At 46.7% G+C, this 27,529-nt stretch overlaps 2 protein-coding genes and 2 long non-coding RNA genes across 8 annotated transcripts in view; 2 read left to right on the top strand and 2 right to left on the bottom strand.

Moving 5' to 3' along the window:
* The window catches only part of LOC132231709 (uncharacterized), a 319,045-nt gene that overhangs the window by 38,608 nt on the left and 252,908 nt on the right, over positions 1–27,529 (bottom strand). The window lies entirely within an intron of this gene.
* On the top strand, positions 314–6,488 carry RBP7 (retinol binding protein 7). The gene is made up of 4 exons (XM_059686138.1): positions 314–393; positions 4,922–5,100; positions 5,217–5,318; positions 5,871–6,488. The coding sequence occupies exons 1-4, from the start codon at positions 321–323 to the stop codon at positions 5,919–5,921; spliced, it is 405 nt and encodes a 134-aa protein (XP_059542121.1). The 5' UTR covers positions 314–320; the 3' UTR covers positions 5,922–6,488.
* LOC132231700 (uncharacterized) lies at positions 11,739–20,749 on the bottom strand. 2 transcript variants are annotated; one of them, XR_009452119.1, is made up of 3 exons: positions 20,679–20,749; positions 15,238–15,349; positions 11,739–12,569 (listed from the first exon to the last, which is right to left on the bottom strand). It is a non-coding gene; the product is annotated as an uncharacterized LOC132231700 (long non-coding RNA). The 2 variants fall into 2 exon arrangements; XR_009452118.1 differs by lacking the exon at positions 20,679–20,749 and adding an exon at positions 20,482–20,672.
* Positions 20,978–27,529, top strand: part of UBE4B (ubiquitination factor E4B) — a 92,327-nt gene continuing 85,775 nt past the window's right edge. For 2 of the 4 annotated variants that reach the window (XM_059691295.1, XM_059691292.1), the window contains exon 1: positions 20,979–21,640. Coding sequence is in view for 3 of the 4 variants with exons in the window: in XM_059691292.1 (XP_059547275.1) it covers positions 21,617–21,640 (24 nt within the window). In the remaining variant the exon portion in view is untranslated. Of the gene's footprint in view, positions 21,641–24,293; positions 24,339–27,529 lie in introns of all 4 variants that reach the window. The other 2 variants (XM_059691291.1, XM_059691298.1) reach the window with 2 other exon arrangements.

Genomic DNA, 27,529 nt, shown 5'->3' with positions numbered 1-27,529 from the left:
GTTGGCCATTAATATGTTTGAGTCTAGAGCTCATGGAGGGGTCAGAAATGGACATTTAACTCTTGGCCTGGATCACAGCCGGGGTTCCGCGCACGTTTGGGGTGACAGGAGGAGGAGCCCCGAGGAGAACAGGCGCGAGCGGCCAAGGGAGCCTGGAGGGACTGGGCTCCTCGGAGAGAGTGGGGGTGGGGGTGGGGGGGCCGCCGCCCCGCCCCTCCCCGCCCGCCCCTCGCGGTCCGGCCCGGCCCCGCCTCCGCGGCCCCGCACTTAGGGCCGAGCGCTCGCTGCTCGCCCGCCCTGCAGTCGCCCCCAGCCCAGCCATGCCCGCCGACCTCAGCGGCACCTGGAACCTGAGCAGCAGCGACAACTTCGAGGGCTACATGCTGGCCCTGGGTAGGCGGGGCCGTGGGGGTCGTAGGCGGGGGCCGTGGAGGGGCGCAGGCGGGCGCCGTGGGTGGTCGCAGGCGGGGGCCGTGGAGGGGCGCAGGCGGGCGCCGTCTCGGGTCCGGGTGAAGGCGCCGGGGTGTCCGTCCGTTCCCCGTGCGGCTGGCTCCGTGTCTCTCCTTCCCACGTTCGTTCTTCCCCCCGCGTGTCCGTCTGCCCGTCCCCAGTCTGTCCTGCATCCCCGATCCGCCTGCCCGTCCTCTCATTCCCGGGTTACCCCGTCTCCCTGTCCTCCCGTCTCCCCCCGTCCCCGTCCCCCGGGGTAGTCTGCCCGCCGGTCAGCCCGCCTCTCCGCCTGCCGCAGCCTTCCATCTTCCCCAGCCGGGACCCCTGTCCCCTCGCCCGTCCGCCCGTCCGACCGCCCCTCCAGTCCCCCCCAAGCCCCCACCTTTCCTTCCTCCCGTCCCCTCCACCGTCTCTCTACCTGCCCGTCGCCCCGGCTCCTGCCCAGCGCGGATTGGTAACCAGGCGGAGGTGGTGGTGGTGGTGGTGGGGCGTGGGACACCTCGCGGGCAGACTCAGGGACACGATGGGGTGCGAGCAGGTGAGGGGCGCCCCGGATGGAAGCCCCTCCCCAGGTGACCCTCACCCCGCAGCCGCCTTTAACGCGGGGCTCTGGGCAGCCGGGCCGGGATCCCTTGAACACAGGGGTGCCCAGGGAGGCCCCCGTCCCGCAGCGTCTCCAGGGGCGTCTGGGGCGGCTCCCGCCCCAGGAGATTCCGGTGCCGCTAGATTCGGAACCGAGTTTGAAATCTTTAGTTTCTGGCCTCCGCTCTCCCCTCGAGGACTGCAGGGTGTCAAGAAACCCAGGCCCCGTAGAGGGCGCTTCCCGCTCCTCGATCCCCGCCTCCGGGGTGCAATTCCAGCCCCGAGGAGGGTGGGTCGTGCTGCCTGAGCGCTTAGGGAGCCTGGTCTCCGAGGCCTGGAGAAGGGACCGCGGCAGGGGAGTGCCGGACCCGCGGGTCTGACCCATGTCCTCTCTCCCCAGAGGGCTGGAGGGTGCTCCCCGCCCTGATGGCGGAGGCCTGCCTTCCTCACCCATCCCCAGTCTGTCCAGCCCTCAGTCTCCTTCCTCAGACTCCTGCATCTGAGCACCTACTGTGTGCCAAGTGCCTTTGACGAAATGCCACCGATCAGTGGCACTTTTGACAGATGGACCAAAGCTGCTGAGAATACGGGGGCCTGGGGGCTGCTCTGGCTCGCCTCCGTTTATCTGAGACCAGGCCTCCGTTTCCCCACCAGTAAATTGAACTGGGAGTCCAATTTTTTTTATTGTGGTAAAATACCTATGACAGAAAATTGGCCGTTGTGACCACTTTGGAATGTCCAGCTCTGTGCCCCCGTGTGTTTTTCAGATTCGCCTCCCCGTCCTTTCTCACACTAAGTAGGGAAGTTTGGAACTTCTCAAGCGAAATCTGATTTATATTCACACAAAACCTTGTACAGAAGAAAAAGTTGTATTTTCCTCTACCCACCTGGTTCATTGGCAGGGGCCCTGAGGATTAGACTAACAAAGGACAGACACACAGAAGTGGACACACTCGGCCTGGGGCGATGAGTATCTCAAAGGAGTGGGAGAGCCTGAGCTTATATAACTTCTTAGCGACGAGAGAAGTGACAAGACAAAGGGACTCTGAGTTCCCAGGGTGGCAAACAACAGGAAAGTAAATATATGGGAAAACAAAGAGAAAATAAGGGCTACTTAGTAACGTTTATTATGTAGGCTCTTCTGGTGCCAGGCTGATAAGAGTCTAGAGTCGTGTCCCTAACTGCTGTCTGTCCTGGTGCAGGTGGGAGGGGAGAGTGTGGAAGAGAGGGCTCCATGACGTGACCAGCTAGCATCCTGCAAGCTGGACCGGGCCAGAAAGGAGGTGACTTTCTGCAAATCCCCTTAAAGACTGTCTTATTGTAGCTGACGTTCATTCGGACATAAACTCGCCCCCTTCCCTTGCCTCCTGCCAGCGCTGGTCCCTGGAACAGGTTGTTGTCCTGCCCTAGTCAGGCATGTAACGTCATTCCCCGAACCTGGTAGCATTTAGGTGCCGTTACCTGTGACTGCCCCCCACTTTACCCTATATAATTATTTGGCACCTGCCAAGCAGTGAGGGGGTCCATTTCATCTTGTAGTCATCCAAGACATGTCTTGGATGTTCCCCTAAGAAACTCTGTTAATTATCAGCCTGGAGGGGCCAGCCTATTTTTTCGGTCTCTCCTACCCTCCACTTGCAAAAGTAGATTTTTCAATCTCAGGACCTTACCCTGGGTCTGCGTGTACAAACAGGGTCTCCAGATACTGGAGTGATCAGAAACAGACTATAAAGCACTTATGCTGAGCTTAATTTTGGCAAGAAATCAGACTCTATGAAAAGTAACATCTGCCGAGATGAAAAGGAAACAAGTAGAAATTGTAGAACTAAAAAGTAACCAACAAGCTTAGAAACTTAGCAAGTGTTCAGATTCCTCTCTGTGTCCCTTGTGGGTGAAGCTGAGGCTGCTCCTTTCCCAGTTATAAGGAGGGAACCTCTCACCTGAGGGTTTTATCAGCTGTGTCAGGGGGAGGTCAGAGGGTCCCCCCTGCACCTGCCTTCCCCAGGGACCTGTGGCTGGAAATATTCACTCTGCCAAGGTGCCAGGTTTTGAGGTAGAGTGTCCTGAACCCCATCTGATACAGCGTTTCTGTTTGGGGTGATGAAAAATTTCTGGAAATAAATAATGTTGTTGGTTGCAGAACATTATGATTATTCAATGCCACTGACTTGTATGCCTTTAAATGGGTAAAATGTGTGTATTGACCACAATAAAAAATTACCAAAAATAGAAAAAAAAAGAATTACAAGGATACTTGGGTAGAAAACCTACAATAAATCCTATATTTCATTTTAAAAAATGAAAGTTCCTTTAAAAAAAAAGTATTGATTGATCCTAGAGAGAAGAAGGGGGCGAGAAAGAAACATCAATTGGCTGCCTCCTGCCTGTGCCCTGACCAGGGATTGAACACAACCTGGGTATGTGCCCTGACCAGGGACCTTTTGATGCATGGGATGGCGCTCTACCCAGCCAAGCCACACCAGCCAGAGCACGTGAAAGCTCCTTTTACGTTCAGTTGTTTGAATTAAGTTCATTTTGGGAGTTAGCATTCTCTCCTATCTGAGCCATGTCTCATGACTTTACACAGTGAACTAAAACATGTTTTTTTAAACACAGAGGTTTATATTTCAAGTGTATAAAGATGGCTCCTGTAATAAAAACCAGAAAGTCCTTATCTTGTTCATTGGATGGAAGAAAATACAGGCAGGTGATCTGTCCCTTTTGGCCAAAAACAGAGCTTGAGGTCTTCGTCCCAGTTAAATATTTAAATTAACAAAGTGCTCGGTGAATTAGTCCATGTCCTTTATTCAGAATCTGTGTAAAATTAGCACATGGCATTTACAGGGATTTACGGCACAGAACTCAAATAATCCAAGCGCTTTTAGGTTCAAGAAGATTGTTCTCAGTTTTCCTTTCACTGGAGCAGATTCTCTTAAAGGGGGATTTTGATTACTCTGTGTCCCCTTCATTCTTGGCTATAAATTCCTGAAGAATAGGGAGCAAGCGTTCACAACCTCTAGCCATACCACATGCTCAAAGCTAATAAATGAGAAACGGCGTTCAAATCCACTTTCTATATCAAAACCCTGACCTTCACAGTATTCCATGTTTTCGTCTGTGACCCTTTTTAAAGCTTATTCAAGATTCCTAAGTGAATAGAATCGTGTGCATGATTGCAGTGGTTTTTGAGGTTTTGGGAGTGTGTGTGTGTTGTTGTTTTTTCAATAGTTGTTCAGAAACTGTTCAAATTCTGTCTTCATTTGAAGCGTACATACATACAGCAGAAAGAGGCAGAGTTGCTGTAATGGAGGTTGGATGGCTTCCTCGTCTCTTTGTCACCCCCTAACGCAGGTGATAAAACCCGCAGATGGTGCCCTGGCCGGTTTGGCTCAGTGGATAGAGCATCGGCCTGCAGACTGAGGGGTCCTGGGTTTGATTCCAGTCAAGGGCACATGCCCGGGTTGTGGGCTTGATCCCCAGTGGGGGTGACGTGCAGGAGGCAGCCGATCCATGATTCTCTCTCATCCTTGATGTTTCTATCTCTCCCTCTCCCTCTCTGTCTCTGGAATCAATAAAAAAAAATATTAAAAAAAAAAACCCGCAGCTGAGAGGTGCCCTCCTTCTGCTGTGCCCGGCTTCCAATCCACCCCTGAGGCACGCGCCAGCCCACTGCGTCTTCCCCCAAAGCTGTTGAAGTTTTTAAACCAGCCTCTGGATGGAGGTTCGCCAGGATCGCTTTCCCTGCAGGTCGCGTCTCAGCAGCAGATGACAGTGACGCTGTCAGGGAAACACTCGCCATCGAATGCAACGCTTCCGAGGACAGTTGCCAAGTTTGTTGCGTTTGCCTCTCTGGTGAAAGCTGAGATTTCTTTCTAAACTTATTTTTAAGGTATTGACTTTGCCACCCGGAAGATAGCCAAGCTGCTGAAGCCGCAGAAGGTGATTGAGCAGAATGGGGATTCTTTTACCATCCACACGTACAGCAGCCTCAGGAACTACCTTGTTCAGTTTAAAGTTGGAGAAGAATTTGATGAAGATACCAAAGGCCTGGATAACAGAAAATGCAAGGTAAAAATCGCAGCAATAACACAGGCCCTTAACTTTGCCAGGTTAATTGGCCGTCAACTTAGTAATAGTCGAGATCCTGTCACAACAAACCAATGTTTTCTCCCTCTGCCGTGCAGAGCTTGGTCACCTGGGACAATGACAGACTCACCTGTGTCCAGAAGGGGGAAAAGAAGGACAGAGGCTGGACCCATTGGATCGAAGGCGACACGCTCCACCTGGTACTTGCCACATTCCTCTTCTTTTTAGTGAGATGATCTAACGTTGAAGAAAATGTTAAGCTGGGAGACCATGACCAGCAATTCTATCAATCTACTGTTTTTTCCCAATTTAAAAATGAAGAGATTGAGATTTAGAAGTCCCCCAACCCCACACTGGGGATGGAGCCCACAACCCGGGTATGTGCCCTGACCAGGAATCGACCGTGACCTCCTGGTTCATAGGTCGATGCTCAACCACTGAGCCACGCCGGCCGGGCCATTCTAGCAAATTATTGCACTTGAGGAGGGAGTCACGGGGACCCCCAATTTATAACTGGTTGGTCAGAATTACAGGGGGCCTGGGACTTCGATTGATGCCAGAAGTGGGGGCAGTGAGCCCTGCACCCGTGGGCTCTGCACTAACACTGGGTTGGTAGTTGTCAGAACTGAGTTGGTGTGAGAGTTGGAGGAGGGGGTTGGCAAAGACAGCACACGCTTGGCGTCAGATCCTTGTGAGTAATAACAGGCCACGCGCCAAGTCACCTCCTTCCTCTTCCTTCCTCCTGATCCCAGGAAATGTTCTGCGAGGGCCAGGTGTGCAAGCAGACATTCCAGAGAGCCTGATCGGGGTCCAGCGGCCGACCCACGAGCCATGAGTCAGTCACGCGGGGCCGAAGCTTAACGCCCGACTACATTCCAGAATGAACAGGTGTTCATCTGCCCTCGTTTGGGGATGGGCCTTGTGGTCAGAGAGGTGTCACGCAGCCTGTACCACAAACCATTTGGATTAGGAGCAAACTGCTCAACTTCAATAAACCTGTCCGACGACTCTGACTTCTTCCTTCTAAATTTTAGCAAGTCCCACTATTTAAGAAGTAATCCGGTCTGGGATGACACAACAATGAATGAGATGTAATTCCTGCCTTGAGGTCTGGTGAGGAAAGTGGGTGAACCAAGCCCTCTGAACAGGGTGACAAGGATAGGCAGCTGTGAGGCCCCGGAGGGCAAGCCTGAGAGTGTGGAGGGATTTGTCAGCCACAGGACGGGGGGCTTGGGGGCAAACGGGAAGAACAGGTCAAGGGGGCCCAGTCTGTCTGTGGAGATAGGCGACTAGTTTAAGAGCCGAAGGAGGAAATTGAGTTGAGACAAAAATGGTTTAATAGCTCCACCAAGAAGTGTGGCTGGCTTCCTTTCCTTTCCTCCCTCCCTCCCTCCCTTCCTTCTGATATTCTCCCTCCTCCCTTCTTTCTTCCTCCCTTTTCCTCTTATAACTAGAAAATGTTCTTTTTAAAATTTCCCCACATAAGCAGCCCACAAAATCAAAGTGGGAAGTGCTTTTAGTTTTACCTTCATCCTTTTACCCCCACAGATATGTTTTATCAGAAAAGCTTTGTCCCTGGCCAGGTAGCTCAGTGGGTTAGAGCGTTGTCCCAATACGCCCAGGTTGAGGGTTCCATCCCCTGGCACATATAAGAATAAGTGGACCAACAAATCGGTGTTTTTCTCTCCCTTTTCTCTCTAAACTCAATAAATAAATAAAAAAAATTAAAGAATACTAGGAATATATCCCAAGAAACCAGAAACGCCAATTAGAAAGGATATATGCACCCCTATGTTCATAGCAGCACAATTCACCATAGCTAAGATTTGGAAACAGCCTAAGTGCCCATCAGCAGATGAATGGATTAGAAAACTGTGGTACATATACACGATGTAATACTATGCTGCGGTAAAAAAAAAAAGGAACTCTTGCCTTTTGCAACAGCATGTGTGGAACTGGAGAGCATTATGCTAAGTGAAATAAGCCAGTCAGAGAAAGATAAATACCACATGCTCTCACTCATTTGTGGATTATAGAGAACAACATAGACTGATGAAAAGGGACAGACCCAAAGACTGAGAAACAGCAATCAGGCTATCAATCCCCAGAAGGAAAGTAGGGGAGGGCGGGGGTAAGGGGAAAAGATCAACAGAAGGACTTGTATACATGTATATAAGCCAAACCAATGGACATGGACAACGGGGGGATGGGAGCATGAGTTTGTGTGTGTGGGGGGAGGTTGGGGGTTAATGGGGGGGATGAGGACACATTTGTAATACCTAAACTAATAATAAAAAAAAACTTAAAAAAAATTAAAGAAAAAAATGTTACGTATAGAAATTAACAGAATATCAGAGTAGGAATTAACAGAAAAGTGCGGCCTCCTGAGAAGACTTACTCTCCTCCAAGGAGGAGGCACACAGCCTCCTGTGGGGCTTGTGCAGGGAGGAAGGGTCCGGAAAACTGCCCACTAGTGAGCTTTTCCTTGCAAACAGGGGATGTGGGGGGCTGGGGGGCTGCACGGATTTTTCTGGACGCCTCTGGGAGCACCTGCCAGGCGATGCTTCATGAAAGGGGCTGGAGCCTGAGGCGTAGGCGGTGACTGCGCCTGGGCTGTTTATCCCCCGTTATTTCTGGGCCATCCTGTGCCCCGCTGTGCAGCAGTGAAATGGGCTGAATAGAGTAACACCGGGACGATGTGGGCTCTGCCCCCTGGGAGTCAGAGGAAGCTTCTGGACGGACAGCTTTCCAGGCCGTGGCGTGGGAAGCAGAGATGGCACTGTCAGCCACCCTGAGCACGGGAAGGGGCCGGAGAAGGGCCACCCAGGGGCCTGCAGTTACGGGAGTTCAGGTTGGGGGACTCATGCTGCGGCTGCGGCTGCTGAGCCGGGAGGACCCACGCGCCCCCTTCTGGACCAGCCGCGCGTCCTTGGCTCCTGGGGAAGGAGGGAGCGCACGTGCTCTTTTTTTTGTTTTTAGATTTTACGGTTCGTTTTTTAATTAAAACATTTTTTTTAAATTACCGTTTACCTTCAATATTATTTTGTATTAGTGTCGGGTATGCAGCATAGTGGTTAGGCGATCGTATACTTTACAGAGGGTTCCTCTGAGGTGGTGCTTTTAAAAATTGTGATAAAATATGCACAACTAAAACTTACCAGTTTACTGTTTGCAGAGTACAGTTCGCTTGCATTAAATGCATTCCCTTTGCGGTGCCACCGTCACCGCTATCCATCTGCAAAGCTTTTCATTTTCCCAAACTGAAACCCTGCCCCATTAAACTGCCACTCCCTCCTCCCTCCGTCCCCCAGGCCTGGCCACCAGCATTCTTCCTGCCCCATTAATGTGAGTGCCTGCAGGAGCGGAGTCAACTAATAGCTGTTCTTTGCGTCTGGTTTATTTTGCTGCATAGCTTAAATCTGCCAGGTTCGCCCACGCGTCGAAATTTCCTTCCTGTAAGGACAGTGCCATTCCACCCCATTGTGTGGAGAGACCACTTTTGTGTGTCATTCATCCCTTGATGGATCTTCGGGTTGTTCCCACTTTTTAGTGATGGTGACTCCATACTGTCATGAAGGTGAGTGTACACGTATCTGTTTGAGTTCCTGCTTTCAATTCTTTGGGGTATAGACCCAGAAGTAGGGACGGTGTGTATACAAAGACGGAAAATGCTTGTTCACTAAAAGGGAAGTTGAAAAAGAGGTGACAATAACAGTAAACCACCAAAAATAATAAACCACTTCCATAATGTTTATTATGAGCCAAACACTAAGGAGTCTACATAGAGTAGTTTTTTAATTTTTACAATATATGAAATAATATTCTTATTCCCATTATATAGATGGGACAATTTAGACAGAAATTGCCTTTTTTGAATTTTATTTTTAATTTTCAGTTACAGTTGACATTCAGTATTTGTTTCAGGTGTACAGCACAGTGGTTAGGCATTTATAGAACTTGCAAAATGACCCCCCTGTATTATCCCCCTGATAAATACAGTACCTATCTGGCACCATGTATTGTTATTACAATATTATTGACTATAGTCCCTATGCTGTTCTTTACATCCCCAACCCATGATGATTTTTAACTGCTAATTTGCACTTCCTTTGTTGTTGTGGTTAATCCTCGTCCGAGGATATTTTTCCATTGATTTTTAGGGAGAGTGGAAGAAAGAGGGAAAGACAGAGAGAAACATCGATGTTCACGTAGATTGGTTGCCTCCAGCACAAGCCCTGACCAGAGCCTGGGCCGTGGTAGGGGGTTGGGGGGGGGGGTAGAGGTATGGGGGGAGGAGCCTACAACCGAGGTACATACCCTTGACTGGAATCAAATCTTGGACCCTTTGGTCCGCAGGCTGACGCTCTATCCACTGAGCCAAGCCAGCTAAGGCACTAATTTTTACTTCTTAATCCCTTCATCTTTTTCACCCAGTTCCCCAAACCCCCTCCCATCTGGCAACCATCAGTCTGTACTTTGTATCTATATACAAGTCTATTTTTGTTTTGTTTTTTAGATTCTACATCTAAGTGAGATCATATGGCTTTTGTCTTTCTCTTTGTGGCTTATTTCACTGAGCATAATACCCTCTAGAGCAATGGTTCTCAACCTGTGGGTCGCGACCCCTTTGGGGGTCGAACGATCCTTTCACAGGTGCCGCCTAAGACCATCAGAAAACACATATATAATTACATATTGTTTTTGTGATGAATCACTATGCCTTAATTATGTTCCATTTGTAACAATGAAATTGGGGGTCACCACAACATGAGGAACTGTATTGAAGGTTCGCCGCATTAGGAAGGTCGAGAACCACTGCTCTAGAGCATCCGTATTGTCACAAATGGCAGCATTTCATTCTCTTTATGGCTGAGTAATATTCCATTGTGTATATGTACCGTGTGTTCTTTATCCACTTGTCTACCGATGGACACTCAGGTCGCTTCCATATCTGGCTATTGTAAACAATGCTGCAGTGAACATAGGGTGCATGTGTATTTTTGAATGCGTGTTTTGGATTTCGTCAGGTACATACCAGAAGTGGGATTGCTGGGTCATGAGGGAGTTCTAATTGTTAGAGGAACCTCCATGCTGTTTTCCACGGCGGCCCCACCTGTTTGCACTCTCACCAGCAGCGCACAAGGGTTCCCTTTCCTCGCTGACACTTGTTTGTTGATTTTTTGATGAAAGCCATTCTGACACGTGTGAGGTGGTATCTCATGGTGATTTTAATTGGCATCTTTTCCGATGGCCTTGAACATCTTTTCATGCAGGAGTGGGCAGAAGTAGATTTACAGTTGTCTGTATGAAAAATGACACACAGGGTATGATGATTACAAGAGCTTTATTAGCTCAAAGGAATCGCACAATGGCACAGTGCACTTAGGCACGTTCTGGTAAGTGCTCACATTGCCGCCCTTCATTACACACAAATAAATAACGATACAAAAAGGGACATCTGTAATACTTTCAATAATAAAGATACGTTTAATCATAAATAAGCAATGATACAAGAATAAACCCTGTGTTTTGTGTACTCACAGCACAACGGTAAACCTACTTTTGCCCACTCCAGTATATCTATCAGTCATCTCTTTGGAGAACAGACATAAATTGTCTTACATTGAGTGACTTGCCCAAGGTCACGGGGTCAGTAAGCTGAGGGAACCCTTGTTCCTCATGTACGTTTCTCCCTTTGCTCCTGCTGTTTTGGCCACCAGAACACCAGGAGACTGTTTCCATGAAAAAACTTCCAATTCACTTCTTCATTCCTTTAATATGCGCTTCGTGCGTACTCTGTGCTCGGATGTGCTTGGGACTTGGGGACACACGTTCCCATCAAGTTAACTTTGCACATTCCGAGGCTCCATGCACACGGCATTTTCACCCTCTATTCTGGGTCACCAGTCCCCTATTCAGGTACGTTTGCTTCTGGCTGTAGAAGCAAAGTGAGAAAAGAACCCGCCAACAAGCAAGCTGGAAACCCCTCTCTCCATCTTCGGATACTGTGAGTCACGCGTTCTTTCTCTTGGCCTCACATGGCAGCTGCGCCCCGTCGTCTCCTGGACGAGGTCATGACTTCCAGGTAAAGATGTGCTAGATTCTGGTTTTGACCCGACAACCAGGTAGGTTGAATCAATAACACGATTAAAGCAGGGGCTTTAATATGTCAGTTATTAAAGCTGGAATTATTAAAGTTATTAAAGTAATAAAGTTGAAATTTTAAAAACTAGCTCCGGTTCAAAAATGTACAAGCCCAGGGTTCCTGTTGTTCAGAGAGCAGCTTCAGAGCTTTGATTCTGTCTGGGTCTCTAACGCTTTGGTTCCAAAGAGCACTGATCAAAGGTCTTTCCATGAAATCGCTACCAGATGTTGGCTCTTCACACAACCAGGTGGAAAGGCTCGTCCTTGGCAAAGGAAGACCTTTTAGAACAGTGGTTCTCAACCTTGGCTGCACATTAGAATCACCTGGGAATCTTTTTCAAATCCTGATTTCTGGGCCGCATTCTCCAGAAATTCTGTTTCTTTGTTACTAATGTTGTGGCCTCACCCCATAACAAAGAAATAGAATTTCCGGAGAATGAGGCCCAGAAATCAGGATTTGAAAAAGATTCCCAGGTGATTCTAATGTGCAGCCAAGGTTGAGAACCACTGTTTTAGAAGGCATCGCTGTTAGCTACATGCTCTGGATGCACTTAAAGGAAAAAAAAAAAAAAAAGGAAGAAAAAGAGGATGGGGAGGAGGAAGAGAAACAGCATTTTGATGTTGCTTATAATAAAAATGTAATTTATTGGAATATGACTCTTGTTAGTGTATTTTTCTTAATGTTGACAGGTTTGTTGAATTACAATTTGTGTGCCGTAAAGCCAACCCATTATAAGTGTACAGTTCCATGTTTTTCGGTAAAGGTATGCAGTTGTGCAACCCTCCCCACAAATCAGTTTCAGAGCACATCCATCGCTCCAGAAAGTTCCCTTGAGCCCATTTGCCGACTATTATTTCATAACGTCTTTGGAATTTCAGACAGTGAACTCAGTGAATGTACTTACAATGAATAATTATTATTTTTGCTCTCATTCTTGCCCAGGGCAAGAATCTCTACTTTATTTCCCAAGATCTTTTTTGTTGTTGTTGCTGTTAATCCTCACTCAAGGATATTTTTCCATTGATTTTTAGAGAGAGTGTGAGGGAGGGGAGAGACACAGAGAGAGAAACATTGATGTGAAAGAGACCCATCCATTGGTTGCCTCCCACAGGTGCCCCGATCAGGGCCAGGAGTGGAGCCTGTAACCAAGGTACATGCCCGAAACCGGAATCCAACCCAGGACCCTTCAGTCCGAGGGCCAGTGCTCTATCCACTGGGCCAATCCAGCGAGGGCTCCCAAGATCTTCTGTAGGAAACTATTTCCCCTAATTTTCTTGCTCTCCCTTCATTTGAAAGGTCTTCAGTCCTGCACAGATGACAGATTTGCGTTTGATATTTACTCCATGTTCTCATTAGCATCTAATTATATCGTCTGGGTACAATATTTTAGGCCCTTTGAAAAACAGTCTTTTAATCAGTGACAATAACAAGCTTTTGGTTTAGGTTGAAAATAACAGTACATTCCCAGTCCTGTTCTCTCAGTGAAAATATTTTCTGCAAATATAAAAATCACTGGTCATAAGATTACAGAGTAACTTTTTTTTAATGAGGAGATGTAGATTTATCTTATCACTTTGAAAAATGCTTATTTTAGTATTAAGAATGACAGACAGGGCAGATTATGGTGCTGGCAGCCCCTGAAACAATTAGAACGGCCAGAGGGTCAGTCAATAGGCTGAGCCCAGTACTCTTGTTATTCAGGTGGAGTGGACACTGGTTCCCTCCCTAACATCCAGTTAATCCTCTTCCCATTTTTTTCCAGCCAGATGCTTAGAATGGACATACCCGGACTTCTGTGAGTGGGCCCAGATTGGTTTAATTGTGGTTTGAGAGCATTGTTGGCCCAATCAGAGTGAAGGATTTTAATTCGTTGATGGTAGTAAGAAATTTTGTTCTCCCTCTCTGCCCTCCACCTCCCACTTTCTCAGGTCAGGTGAGTCATTAAGGACTTTAGTATCTAAGACAGTTTGAGTTGGATTTTGTTATTTGCATTGTAAGGAGTCCTCATGGACCTGCTTTAGAATAACACTGTAAGGTAAGTGGTATTATCCAAGCTTTATACAATAAAAAACTGAAGATTGGAGAAACTAAACAATTTGCTTAAAATCTACACGATTCTAGCCCTGGCCGAGTAGCTAAGTTAGTTAGAGCGTCATTGCGATACGCCACGGTTGAGGGTTTGATCTCCGGTCAGGGCACATACAAGAAACAACCAGTGAGTGCACAAATACGTGGAACAACAAATATGCTTCTCTCTCTCTCTTTCTCTCCCTTCCTCTCTCTCTTTCTAAAATCAATAAATAAAAATGCAAAAATCTACATGATTCTAGAGCCCATGTTATTTACCACTGTGCTGATGGTTCTCCCATCCTGTGTAAGTGTTCCTATTTCCCTGTGCATTGAAGGATGCTGGATGGCATCGCCAGATTGAAAAACAGAACATATATTCCAGGAAAAAAATAATAAACAGACAAAACAAAACATATAGTCCAAATATTAAATAGACAACTTGAGCTTTCTATTCAAACACACGAATGTAAGTAAAACAAGCAAAATATTGAAAATTTCCAGGAAAAAAAAAGCAATAATTCCATTATAAGAAACAGACTATGTTATTTTCAAGTCAAAAGAAAAAAAGAGATGCATATGCTTAGGGATGCCAAGATACAGAAACAAAAATATTCATACCAGCATTGTTTACAATTGCCCAAATCTGGATAGATAGATTCATCAAGAATGGAATGGCTCTTTTCCTCCCTGGCTGCCTAAGAATAGACCGCCATCATGAACAGCACAGGCCCTAGTCGGACCAGGAAGTTCATGACCGAAGGACTACTTCAGCAAGTGGTCATCATGTCCTTCACCCTGGGAAGCAACAGAACTTAAGACAGAAATACTGGAAAAGCTAGCCAGAATGTACAAGACCATACCAGCTGTCAAGTTTATATGTATAGTCAGAACCCATTGTGGTGGGTGGCTTTGGCTCAATGTTGTACGAGTTCTTGGATTATTTAAATAAAAATGAACCTGAACTTAAATACAAGACATGGCCCGATTAAGGTGACTATGCAGTTTTTTCCTTGAGAGGATTAAAAAACTGGAGGAAAGAAAGAGTAAAATAGATGAATAAATTGTGGTGTGTTCATAACAATGGAATATTTGTATAGTGATGAATATGAATAAACTACTTAGGCTAAATACAATACCATGGGTGAATTGTAATGTTGAACCAAAAAGGCGGATACAAAAAATACTATAGTATCATTGCATTTACATACAATTCAAAAGTAGGCAAAATATAAACTACATTGTTTTGGGATGCCCACATCAATGGTAAAATTATGAAGAAAAGCAAAGATCAATGATAGAAGTCAGGATAGTGACCTTGCTAGGGTTAAGGGACAGGGCTGTGCTCAGGAAGGTCTGGGGGGCAGAGCCGAGGTGACTAAGGTCTGGGATTGCCTGATTCCTTGACCAAGGTGGTGAACACACAGGTTTCAGTTACTGTATGACCACTTTTCTGCACATTTCTATAGGTGGCTTATATTTCACAATGAAACGGTATTTTGAAAGAGAGAAAAAGCTATCCCTGGAGAAATGGATAAGAGTTAAAAATACTCCTTTGATTGTTTGCTCTGCTATTTTACTGTTGGTGCGATTTTTCGGAAAACAAAGGCACAATCCCTGTGATTAAATCCGGGTGCAGAGGCGTGCACTAAGACATCATTTAGAAACTTGTTTCTCAGAATTATGCAGACCACAACTGCTTTCTGGGACCTCATTTTAAATGTATGTCAGCTAGAGATACAATAAAGCAGGAGCTCCATATACCAATGGAAGTAAAATAGCTTTATTTGTAAGTACTTTTATATCTCAATACACAGCTATAACATTGATGGAAGCTGGTGATTTTTATGTGGTTGCATAAAAATAGAAACGTGCCTTGTGTTTTACAGTTTGCATGGTTGACTTACCTCCCTTTCAACAGTTCTATTGCCTCTCCCTTGGTTCTTGCACACACCCCGCTGGCAAGCTGGGGGAGGCGGGAATATGCTTTTTATCATTCCCTCACATCAACCTCATAACCTAAGGCAGTGGTCGGCAAACCGCGGCTCGCGAGCCACATGCAGCTCTTTGGCCCCTTGAGTGTGGCTCTTCCACAAAATACCACGTGCTGGCACACACGTACAGTGCAATTGAAACTTCGTGGCCCATGCACAGGAGTCGGTATTTTGTGGAAGAGCCACACTCAAGGGGCCAAAGAGCCGCATGTGGCTCGCGAGCCGCGGTTTGCCGACCACGGACCTAAGGAAACAAAACAAATTGTGTACTCCAAATGCTTTTCTAAATCCAGTATACTTCTTCCTCCCTCTCTCGGGTCTGCTGTGATGTCGGCCAAGTCTCATTTGAAGATACTGGAAATATTAAGAGAGAAGCAGGAGGGGACAGGGGCACAATGAGTATTTTGTTTGTTTGTGAGTCTATGTACCTCGCCTTTCTCCCCATACCCATTGAATCTGATGTGACTGATTTACTGCCCTGTGGGGTGGTTCCTTTCCGTCAGGTCCCCTTCTAGCGGACACATTTATCAATTCTTTTCTAAGACTAAAGAGAGGGGGAGACAGTGACTTATGATGAAAATAGAGCCAGGAGGTGGAGTCTCCTCCAGATAATAATTTTCTTTTTACTTAATGAGAAAATATACATATTGAGTTGGTGAGTGATTCACCTAACTAAAAACATATTAAATCTCTTGATTAAAATAAAAACATTCATTAGCTTTTACAAATTAAAAAAAAAAAACTCTTCCAATGTTAACTTTTTAAAAGTATGGGTGTGTTGTTGTTTTTTTTATTGATTTTAGAGAGAGAAGGAAGAGGGAGAGAGAGAGAAACATCCATCAGTTGTCTCCTGCATTCACCCCAACCAGGGACTGAACCCACAACCTGAGCATGTGTCCTGACTGGGAATGGAACCCGCAGCCTTTCGGTGCATGGTACAAGACTCAATCAACTGAGCCAGATAGGCCAGAGCAATGTTAAATTTTAAGTATAATATTGATGGAAACTTTTTTAATCAAAAAGATATGGAGTCTATTTGGCTGTAAAATGAAAGCTGGGGCCAAAATGTTCCTGCTTTTCAGGAGATCATAAAAAATGAATTATCATGTTTTAAAATGTGTGGGAGCCAGGCTGGTGTGGCTCAGTGGTTGAGCTTCAACCCATGAACCAGGAGATCACAGTTCGATTCCCAGTAAGGGGCGTGCAGGAGGCAGTCTCTCTCATCCATTGATGTTTCTAACTCCCTCTCCCTTCCTCTCTCTGAAATCAATAAAAACATATTAAATAATAGAGAAATTGTCCTTTTAAAAAAATGTGGGGGAATAATGGCTTAAGTTGAGATCATGGTAAGGCCGTTGATACATTTCCCTCAGAATACCTTCCTGCTTCAGCGAGTCAGAGCTCTGTCCTCCAAACCAGGAGCAATCACCTTTTTCCTTTGGCTCCCTCCAGTACTTCCCATGAGTTTCTGTTACAGCACTTAGCACTTTCTACCCTGTATTGTAGTTCTGTATGTATTCGTCTGTATCCTTGACTGTAAGTACCTTCTGGGTAGGGCCATAACCTTGTGTCCCGATTCACCAGTCTGTCTTTGTAGCTAGCACAATGCCTTCCCATTATAGACTACCAATGCAAGAATACGTGAGAGACTGAGTCAGCAGCACTGGTTTCTTTCCTGGCGTTGGCAACCACGTCTGCTGAGCACAGCAGACACCCGCAGACATGAGGCATACCCGTGTAACCCTATGGAAATCAAATCCCACTCCAAGTAGGAGGCATTATTTTTTAATATATTTTTATTGATTTCAGAGAGGAAGAGAGAGAAACATCAATGATGAGAATCAATGATCAGCTGCCTCCTGCACGCCCCCTATTGGGGATCAAGCCCATAACCTGGGTATATGCCCTTGACCAGAATCGAACCCAGGACCCTTCAGTCCACAGGCCGATGCTCTATCCACTGAGCCAAACCGGGTAGGGCTACACTTTACTTTTTTATTGTTTAAAAATATGTTTGATTTTTAGAAAGAGGAAGGGAGAGGGAGAAACATCAATTGGCTGCCTACTGCATACCCCCTACTGGGGATCAAGCCCCTAACCCCGGTACGTGCCCTGACCTGGAATCTAACCCAGTGGGATGATGCTCAACCAACTGAGCCACACTGGCCAGGGCTACCATTGTACACTTAAAAAAAATTATATGCCGGGAGCCGGTCCATCCTTGCTGTTTCAAAGGACCTGGCATATATGGCATACTGTTCTTAAAATGTTTGCTCACCTTCTTGGCACTATGTGTTTTAACCAAGGTCTCCTCTCTGAGAAAGGTTGTTTCCCCAGGTAGGGATTTTCCCCTGAAGTTAGGGAGGGAATAAAACCCCTCAACTAAGTGCCAGGTGGGTAATTAATCACTTTAACTACGAACAATCATGCTTAAGCTACATAATCTTTACTCCCTGGAATGGAGATAAGAAACGCCCTAACCTTTGGAATAGAGATTGATAGGATTAAATCAACTGGTATAAATACAGATGTAACAAGACAGCAAGACACAGAACTTAGAACACAGAACTTAGAAGACAGAACCTACACAGAACCTAGAGACAGAAGAACTTCGCTGGAGAGAACATGGCAAAAGATCCTGGACAGAAACTGGCAACAGAACCTACAGTTAGAAGAACTTCGCTGGAGAGAACATGGCAAAAGATCCTGGACTGAACCTGACTACAGAAATTGGCAAGAGAACCTGACTAGAACCTCGTGACTGAACCTGACTGGAGAACCTGGACAGAACCTGGCTGGAGAACCTAGTGAGGGAACATGGCTACAGAACCTGGCTGGAGATCCTAACCAGAACTTCGCTGGAGATCCTGACCAGAACTTGGCTAGAGATCCTGGCTAGGCTGCTGATCAACTGAACGCTGTCTCTGTGTCGTTCCTTCTTCGCCGACTCCATCTATGCCTTTGGGGACCCCTGGACCTGCTGGGGCTGGACCCCGGCAATTATACATTTATTAGATCATCTGGAAACCAGAAGGGCTGAGCTCTAAAATGAAGAGCCCAGAGTGGGGGTAGTGAGATATACTGGTATATATCTCCTGTGAAGGTCAGAGTAACTGGTGGGTAGGAGGCTGGGTGCAGGCAGCCCACTGAAAACTGGGTGAGGCGGTTTACTGTAAACTGAAAGCCTTTCATCATGTCTTGAGGAAACCTGTAATGAGAATAGGAAAACCGCTGGAGGATGAGAGCCTTAGGCAGGGTATAATGGAGCACAGGAGAAAGGGAGAGAATGTGCCTCTAACATTCCAGCCTTTCCCCCCCTCTTAAAGCTGGGGGTCTAACATTTTCCTCCTGAAGGATTTTGGCACTGAATTCTTTCAGAGAAAAAGGCGCCTCGGGCCTCTTCCATAGCTGCTTCCTGCTGAAAGGGGGTGACATTTTTCTTCACGGCCAAAAGCCCTTGCTCTCTGTCAGAGGGCACAAAAGGAGGTTGTGATGGTGTCTAGGGGTGGTATTTCCTGAGTACAAGTAGGGCTTGTAATCTGGTGGAGACAAACTGTTATAAATTTTAGTATTATTGGGGCAAAACTAGAACAGCAAGAATTATGACAAATGGTCTGGTGGAAGGAAAGAGACATTAGTCTGAAGAGTTGTAGCCACATCTACCCATATGAACATCAGTGTCACCAGGAGTCCAAGTTCTGGCTTACAGAGAATTCCTCTCTCGGACAGCAGATAATTGCAAAGTCAGCAGCCGTCTAATTTCATTCACTAATTCCTTACACATCTAGCTGTCAGGTTACTGTTTTAAGCAAATGCCAAAAAAGAACCTCTTTTTATTCTAGAATCCAATCTTTAAAATTGTGGTTTAGTAACCATCCAAGACAGTATATTCTTCATCTGTGGCAAAATCAGGAATTACATGATACCGTTGACAATTCAGATTTGTATAAGTTAAATGTACAAACTTCCAGTTGTAAGATACGTCCTGGGATGTGATGTGCAGCATGGGGACTACAGTTAACAAAGCTTTATATCTGAAAGTTGCTAAGAGAATAATTCTTAAGAGTTCTTATCACAAGAAAATATATAAGTACGTGTGGTGATGGATGTTAACTACATTTATTGTGGTAATCATTTCACAACATATACATAGATCAAATCATACTAAAACTAATATGATGTTCCATGTCAATTATGTCCCAATTAAAAAAATGTGTTCTTGTCTAGCCGAGGATGGTTTCTTTGCATTGACTCCAGAGGTCTTCCTTGTATATGTATATTCACTTCAAAGTTTCCTGGGAATCACCTGTTACTGGGAAGATGAGGAGCCTGGGACACCTTGGTTCTTGTCTTCGTGAGGCAAAGATTTCAATGAAGAGACAACGTGCAGAAAAGCAAGCAATTTATTGACCACAGCAGCAACATACCTACGACAATGAACAAGGACCGGTATAGAAGAAGCAACAGCAGAGCCTGGGCTGGGCTGCCTTGGCTCACTGGGAAGTCAGAGAAAAGGGGGCTTATCTTGGGAGGAGCTGCCGCTGCCCATTGCTCCCCTGGTTGCACGTCTCATGGGTCCCTTAGAGGTTAGGGATGGGTGCATGAGGGGGAGGGAACAGCACCGGCGTGCTGCCTGGAGGGAGAGCGCCCTGGGACCTTCATTTTCAGGGTTTTTAAAGGCTGGGTGTTTGGGGGAGATCTTCGGAGAGGGTCAGCTTTACGCTGATGTACCAAAATGAGATTTACTCTCTTAATGTGTCTGTCCTTGGGTGTGGTTGGCAAATGCCACCTTGTTGGATTCTGTTATCTGTGCCCCTGAGTAGGGTGATTTAAGCTATTCACCCCCTGGTTGGGGAGAAGCGCAGTGCCCTTGATTCAGGGAAGACGGGATTTACTAGGTGGCTGCAGACGGCTCTTCGTTTCCCTATTCCGCTGCATCACGCATTTATGCTACCGTCACTTTGGAAGACACTTTGCAAGAACCCAAACCAGAAACTCTCTCTACGGTAATACAATCGGAAGTGTTCGTGTCCGAGTCCCCCTCCAAATGGGCTTCCCTTGCAGACCTGGAAGGGCAGAAATGCGTTTTTGACCGAGCGCAGTCCGTGCGGTGGAGAGCGCTCGCCCCACAAAGGGAGCTGCCGCCGTTTCCTTTACCTGCTTTTCGGAGGCACCGTGGGGACCGGAGGCATCTGCGAGCCGCCGAAAGGCAGGCGCCGGGGAACAACGGAGGCGCTGGGAGGCCGGGCCGCGGGCGGGAGTCCCTTTCGGGCCCATCTTCCCCGCGTCGGTGTGGACGCCACGCCTCGTGGCCTCCGCCCCCGCCCGCCCGCGCGGCCCTCGCGGGAGCCTACCTGCACCCAGCGCGCCGCGCCGGCACCCCCGGCGTCGCCATGGCACCGCGCCGCCCCGCGCCCCGCCCGCCCCCCGCCCCCGCCCCCTCCCCGCCCGCGGTCCTGCGGGGGAGGGGTGTGCAGGGCGGGAGCAGGCGCCGGCGAGAGGAAATCGGCGGCGCGACGCCCGCGCCTCATTGGCTGCCTCGTCGTGGGGCCAGAAGCCCCGCCTCCCTAGCGGGGTCACGTGATCCCTCTCAAAGATGGCCGCCCTGTTGTTTTGATGAATAATACTTGGTGGGGCGAGGGGGTAAGAGCAGGGGTGGAGGGGTAGGGGGATTTCCTCTTTCAGCCGGAGCCTCGCGCGTCCCGGCCTCCTCCCCCGGCCCGGCCCCGGCGTGGAGGCGGGGCGTGGCCGGCCTGCTCGGGGCGGGGAGGGGCTTCCTCGTCACCGCTGGCTCTGCCGGGGCGGCTCTGGGGTCGCCCACCCTCGGGGTGTCCACTCTGCAGTCGCCCAGTTTCCCACCGAGGATCAAGGGGGGGAAGGGCAGCCGGATCCGGAGGAGGCCCCGCGGCCACGCTGCCACCGCCACGAAGACACGCCGGGCTCGGGGCACGCGGCGAGCTGGAGACCGAGCTCCCCGGCAGGGGCCACCCGGGCGGCAGCGGGTAGTCCGTGGCGCCTCCCGGTAACCCGGTGGCCGCAGCAGTGGCGGCCCGAGCAGGCTGCGCGGTGTTCCAGCCGCTGGAGGAGGCTCCGGGGCGATCGGGGTGACCGGCGCCCAGGCGGTCCAGTGCCTCGTGTGTTCTTATTTGTTCACCTCTGACTATGCAATTCTGAAGCCTCCCCCATTCGGGGGACCCGGCAGCCCGACCGACACCTTCCACCCGCCTTGCGCCCTGGTCTCACAGCACAGAAGGATCGCTCCCTAACGCCTTTCACCATTAAGAGGAAAGCGATGGAGGAGCTGAGCGCTGATGAGGTGAGGAGGTTGGGGGACGCCTGGGGAGAGGAGTTGGCAACTCTTTGGCGCTTTGGAAAGGGGTGATCTTGGGCCAGAGGCGAGGGGACGGAGATGACATTTTCCAAGGAGGAGGCGAGGCCCCCCTGAGAGGGTCCCCGGTTGTACTCTCCCGCACCCCTCGCCTTCTGCCTTCATCCTGGACTCCATTTGCTTCTTTTCGAATCTTCTCTTCGGGCCTGAAGAGAGGAGCCTATCGCGGCGTTTCTTCTTTTCTTCGGGGTATTGAAGCAACAAGGGCTGGATTCACAGCAAGTTCAATGTGTGCGCGCCCGCGCGTGCGCTCGCGCCTCGCTGCTGCAGAGATTTAGAGAATTAATTTTGGGGTGAAGTCGGAATGTGGGTATGCATTCTTAAGGGAATTATTTGAAAACCCCAGTGTGTATGTCTACTTCATTGTGTAAGTTGATTAAGCACACGTTTGTGTTTGGGGGCGGCCTGCAGACAGATTATTTGATATTTTAAAAAAAACACCCCATGTATATTCTCCATAGCTTAGTGAATTCCAGTGATTTAACAGGCCACTTAGGACTCCTGGCCCACTTCTCTTTAATTCAGCCTTTCTTTCTGGTTTTTGTCCCTTTCAAACTTGGTTTTGCTGTAGCAGACAGGGAACGACAAGCAACTGGAAGCAAATGGCTTTGTAAAACTGCCCCTGTTACGATTCTGAAGGGAGTCTTACAGATTCCTTTCTTGACGCTTTAAACTTTAAATAATCTGAGGTTATTTAACACGATTGTCATAAAAACAGTGGCAGTTAGGGCACAAGGAATTTTCATGTGATTCTATTGACTTCTCCCTTTTCACAAATTGGACCCCTCCCAGGACCCCTGCTGGCCTCCCTCTCTTCACTCTCTACCTCATTTCTTCCGCTGGTTCCTACAGAACTTCCCTAGAGTGTTGTGAAAGGAGCCATCCATCACGTTGGTTGTACTATAAAACTTCTATGCTTCAGTTTTAGCTACAGAGTGTCAATGTGCAGGGTGTGGAGCAAGAGAAGGCTTATCATTGCTCATATGGAAAGTAAGACAATATTTAATAATAACAATACAGAAATAAACGGTGTTTTCTGTACCCAAAACTGTAAACCTTTTGCTCCACCCTGTATTTACTTTATGACAAAAATTCTCTAGGGATGGGGCACGCAAGTGGTGGGTTAAGGGTCAGGTCGGAAAGGAAGCAAATAATTTTGTTGATTGTGCTACTTGGCTGTTTGCAAAGTCAGGATTGCCCATTCTGGGTTACCGTCTCTGTTGTCTCAACTACATCAAGAGCGTAATCTTACATTAGGAGACTATCGAACAGTTTCTTTTATTCAGGCAGGAACTATGCGTGACCCTTAGGGGCACTTTGTTTTATGTAGTTTTTAAGTGTCCTCCTCCCTTTTTTCTTTACTATTAATTCTAATAGGAGTTTCTCTTAAGACAAAGAATCTGTGTTTTTTAATGGTCCTTTACTTTTTCTCCCCCTTGACATTCTCTAAATTGTCCCTGGTTTAGAAGTTTTTACATACTTGACTTTTCACCAAGCAATTGTTATCAAACCAATAAAGCATACAGACCAGTTAAAGATTCTGTATATTTGAACTGTGGCTCGTCACTCTCTCTTTCCAGTCCTTGAGGAAGGTCTAACTTTTTTTGTGACCATATAAAGACAAATGTAATGGTCGTGGAGGAGATAGAGAAACATCTATCAAGATCAACAGAATATTAAAATCATGCGAGCATCTTAATTCACGAATATAAGATCAATCTAAAATTATGTTCAACAAATTAGTTGGCCTGAACACAAAGGGGTAGTTAAATACCTGGTAATTTTACTCTCAGCAGAACCTAGAACAGTTTTTGGTTTGTTTGTTTTTTAAAAAAATCTTAAGGTGTGTTTTTTCCCCCCTCCTTAAATCCATTTCCTTTAATTCTGCGATTAGGTGAGCAGTTGTCAACAGAGATATTTCCAAAGCTTTTGTCTTTGCATTGTTACTCTATTGGTGGGAACTTCTGTCGCCGACAGGGTAGGTGACATTCATTTAGTTAGAAAATAATACACTTATGTTACTAAAAATTCAAACATTCATCTCAGGGTGAAATCAGGCAAGACAGTGAGTAATCTTTCCATCTAAAATAGGGAGTTAGGCCAGGCAGAGTTTCATCTTTTTAACAAAATGAAAATATATAAGGATATCGTCCATGATAAATAGAGGCTGCTGTAACCAGACTGGTAGCTCTTGAAGATTTTACATTCGGACACTTTGTGGTCTCTCGTAGATCACCTTGAGTTCTTGTACATTTCTTCTCTTGTGCTTTCAAAGTAGAGTAGTTGGTTAACCTCATTGCTGCTCTTTCTATGTATAGCGCATGGCAGGCAATTCATTGCTCTGCAGAGCAGATCCATGACTCAGTTCATCCTCGTCATGAGCCCACATTCCAAAGGGTCATTATTTACATTATATTCATTCTGCGCCCTGCTCAGGTGTTGTTTTTCATATACCAAACTGGTGCTGTGAGTAGGGCAGGTATTTTAAACTGTTTTCAACTGTAGTGATGAGATTGCAATGAAATGACTCGCCTTTTTTTTTTTCTTTTGTTAAATCTTTATGACCTGGTTCATCTTCAAGATGGCTGGCTGGGGTTTAGGGTGTGGTCAAGGTTTTAGAAGAGTGGTAAGTCTTCCCTCTCAAATGTAGAATGTGGGACTGTTAATGTAAAAACATTTAAACCTGTAAAGAATTTTTGTGAGTTTATTTGAGCCAAACTGTCGAAAATTGCTGGGAAGCAGAATCTCAACAGATTGGGATAATGCTCCAGAGAATGGCTTTTTTTTTAAAAATTTTTATTTTTTACCCAATTTTATACTTTTCAATCAAAGGAGGAGACATAGGTGGGTTATAGGAAATCTATTGGTGGCACATTAGGGAGGTGGGAGAAAGCAAAGCATGTAAACCTCTGGGATGGATAAAAAGTAAAATGATAGACACATTACTTAGGTGGGGACAGGACAGTTAACAGTCAACAATTAACATGATAACAATAACAAGGAAGGGATTTATGGTTTCTGTCTTGGCACCAAGATCATTTGGTTGTACCCTGAGGGGTCCAGAAAAAAGGAAAATTACAAGTTACCTTGACATTTCAATGATATGTTATTGTAGATGCAAAAAGACAATAAGCTCAGTCAAGGTAAAAATTGACCTTATCAGGGACCATACCCGCCTAGGAGTTGACTACCCACCATAACTGCCCTTAGTTAAAGTTTAAGTTCAGACCATCCTTTGTGGTCACCCTAGGTCAGGGGTGGGCAACCTTTTTGTGAGTGCGTGCCAAAACCAGCAAAATCTCTGACTCAAAATTCTTCTGCGTGCCAGCGCTAATTTTTTGAGAACATGTTACGCCTACTTGATAGCTCTTAAGATGTACGTATGTGAAGAACCTTGAAGAAATAATAAAATTCATTCGAGCGACAAAAACACAGTATATGACGATGAAAAATGCATTTATTTTTTAATGTATACATGTACACTGATAGTCCGACAGAAAACTTTATGACTCTGATATTATCAGTGGGACTTTTGCTGCTGCATCACTGATGACAGAGATTTTACATCAGGTTTATATTTCGTGACCTTCAGAGATATGCACGAGCTACTACTTTCATCCGTCAGTCTACTCCTATTACAAGACTTAACAGAATTCATCACTGAGAACAAAGATTCACAAGTGTATGTGGATGAAACCAAAACACTGGTCGGATCTAGGGAGGCAGGGAGAGTTAAGGCAGAGGCATAGAAATTGCTCTTCCCCTCTCGCGTCAATCCATGTGTATGGTCTTTAAGATAACTTGTTATGTAAAATTATTTGTTTATCTAAGATGCACCTACACTAGATTTATCTGAAAAATAAAAAAGTCGATATTAAGAAAAAAATTGTAAATGGAAGATTATAAGAGGGTTTCGCGTGCCAGCAAAAGTTACTGGCATGCCGTGTTTGGCACGCATGCCAGGGGTTGCCCACCCCTGCCCTAGGTCCTTGAGTTTGCAAGACCGCATGCAGGCCTTCCCTGAGCTGGTCAGGGTAGCATGTGGCCCCTTTCGTCCACAAGACCTTGAACTTTTAGTTGCACTCTCTTAGTGGAAAGGGACTGACATTTAAAAAAACATGTTTTTGTTGATTTCAGAGAGGAAGGGAGAGGGGAGAGAGAGAGAGAGAGAGAGAAACTGATGTGAGAGAATCATTGATCAGCTGCCTCTTGCACTCCCCCTGCTAAGGGTGGAGTCCACAACCCAGGCATGTGCCCTTGACTGAAATTGAACCCGGGACCCTTCAGTCTGCAGGTCGACGCTCTATCCACTGAGCCAAACCAGCTAGGGTAAGGGACTGATATTTAAAAAATAAAATCTCTATTGTTGAAAGTATTACATTGACCCCCTTCTAGCCTGCCCCAGGCCTTCACCACCCTATTGTTTGTGTCCATGGGTTATGCATGTACACATACAAGTTATTTGGTTGATCTCTTCCCACGCCTTCCACTGAGATCCGACAGTCAGGAACCAACATTTATTAACAGCTTAGAAGCCTGGTCTGTGCCAGGCTCCTGGCCACCATCGTCTCATTTGATAAAGACTACAATCAAAGGGTCCTTCACTTTCCCTTATTTTATAGGTGCGGCAGCGGAGGTTTAGATGAAGTAATTTGTCCATAGTGACCTGGCTTAGAAGTGATGGAGTTGGAGTTCAAACTCAGCTTTCCTAATCTAAAAGCTTTTTTTTTTATTACACTTTACTGCTTAACAACTGGCAATAAATACATCATAACTTCTATATAAACTAGAGGCCCTGTGCACGAAATTAGTGCACGGGCAGGGTCCCTAGGCCTGGCCGGCGATCAGGGCCTATCTGTGGGGCACCTGGTGGGTCCCCCGCTGGCACCCGCCTTGGCTGGCCTGGTGCCACCTGCTCGCTGGTTGCCTCCCTCTGCAGGGCGATGGTTGCCTCCCTCTGGGGGCAGCTCCTGCGTTGAGCGTTTGTCCCCTGGTGGTCAGTGTATGTCATAGCCACCGGTCATTCTGCCGTTTAGTTGATTTGCATATTAGGCTTTTATTATATAGGATATCCTAACATGCATGATCTGCATAGTTTTTCTATAGAATGCATGGTACAATCCAATTTATAGTCTTTCTTGGTACTGACTTTCATCACACCCCTCCAGAATGTTCATTCAACAAACATTTTTTAAAAAGATGCCGTGCCCTGGCCAGCATAGCTCAGTAGTTGAACGTCACCCTATGAGCTAGGAGATCATGGTTTGATTCCCGGTCAGGGCACATGCCCAGGTTGTGGGCTTGATCCCCAGTGTAGGCATGCAGGAGGTAGCCGATCAGAGATTCTCTTTTATCATTGATGTTTTTATCTCTCTCTCCCTTCCTCTCTGAAATCAATAAAAATACATTTATTTAAAAAAATGATGCTGTGTATTCCCAGCAATGTGTTATGCAGGTAAGGAGAAAGACAGTCCTTTTTCTTCTTCTTCTTTTTTTTAATATATTTTATTGATTTTTTACAGAGAGGAAGGGAGAGGGATAGAGAGTTAGAAACATGGATTAGCTGCCTCCTGCACACCCCCTACTGGGGATGTGCCCACAACCAAGGGACATGCCCTTGATCAGAATCGAACCCGGGACCCTTCAGTCCCCAGGCCGATGCTCTGTCCACTGAGCCAAACCGATCAGGGCGACAGTCCTTTTTCTTAAATTATAATTTAACAAGTGGATGGGGAAGAGATGGAGATAGATAGATAGATAGGAATCCCACAATAGCAGTATCGGGTGCTTACTATTGTGGTGGTGGTAGGGACAAGA

The sequence above is a fragment of the Myotis daubentonii genome, chromosome 3 (genome assembly GCF_963259705.1).
Source record: "Myotis daubentonii chromosome 3, mMyoDau2.1, whole genome shotgun sequence".
Taxonomy (NCBI): Eukaryota; Metazoa; Chordata; class Mammalia; order Chiroptera; family Vespertilionidae; genus Myotis; species Myotis daubentonii.
Note: the sequence above shows the minus strand (reverse complement) of the source record. Positions and strands in the feature narration are given on the sequence as shown.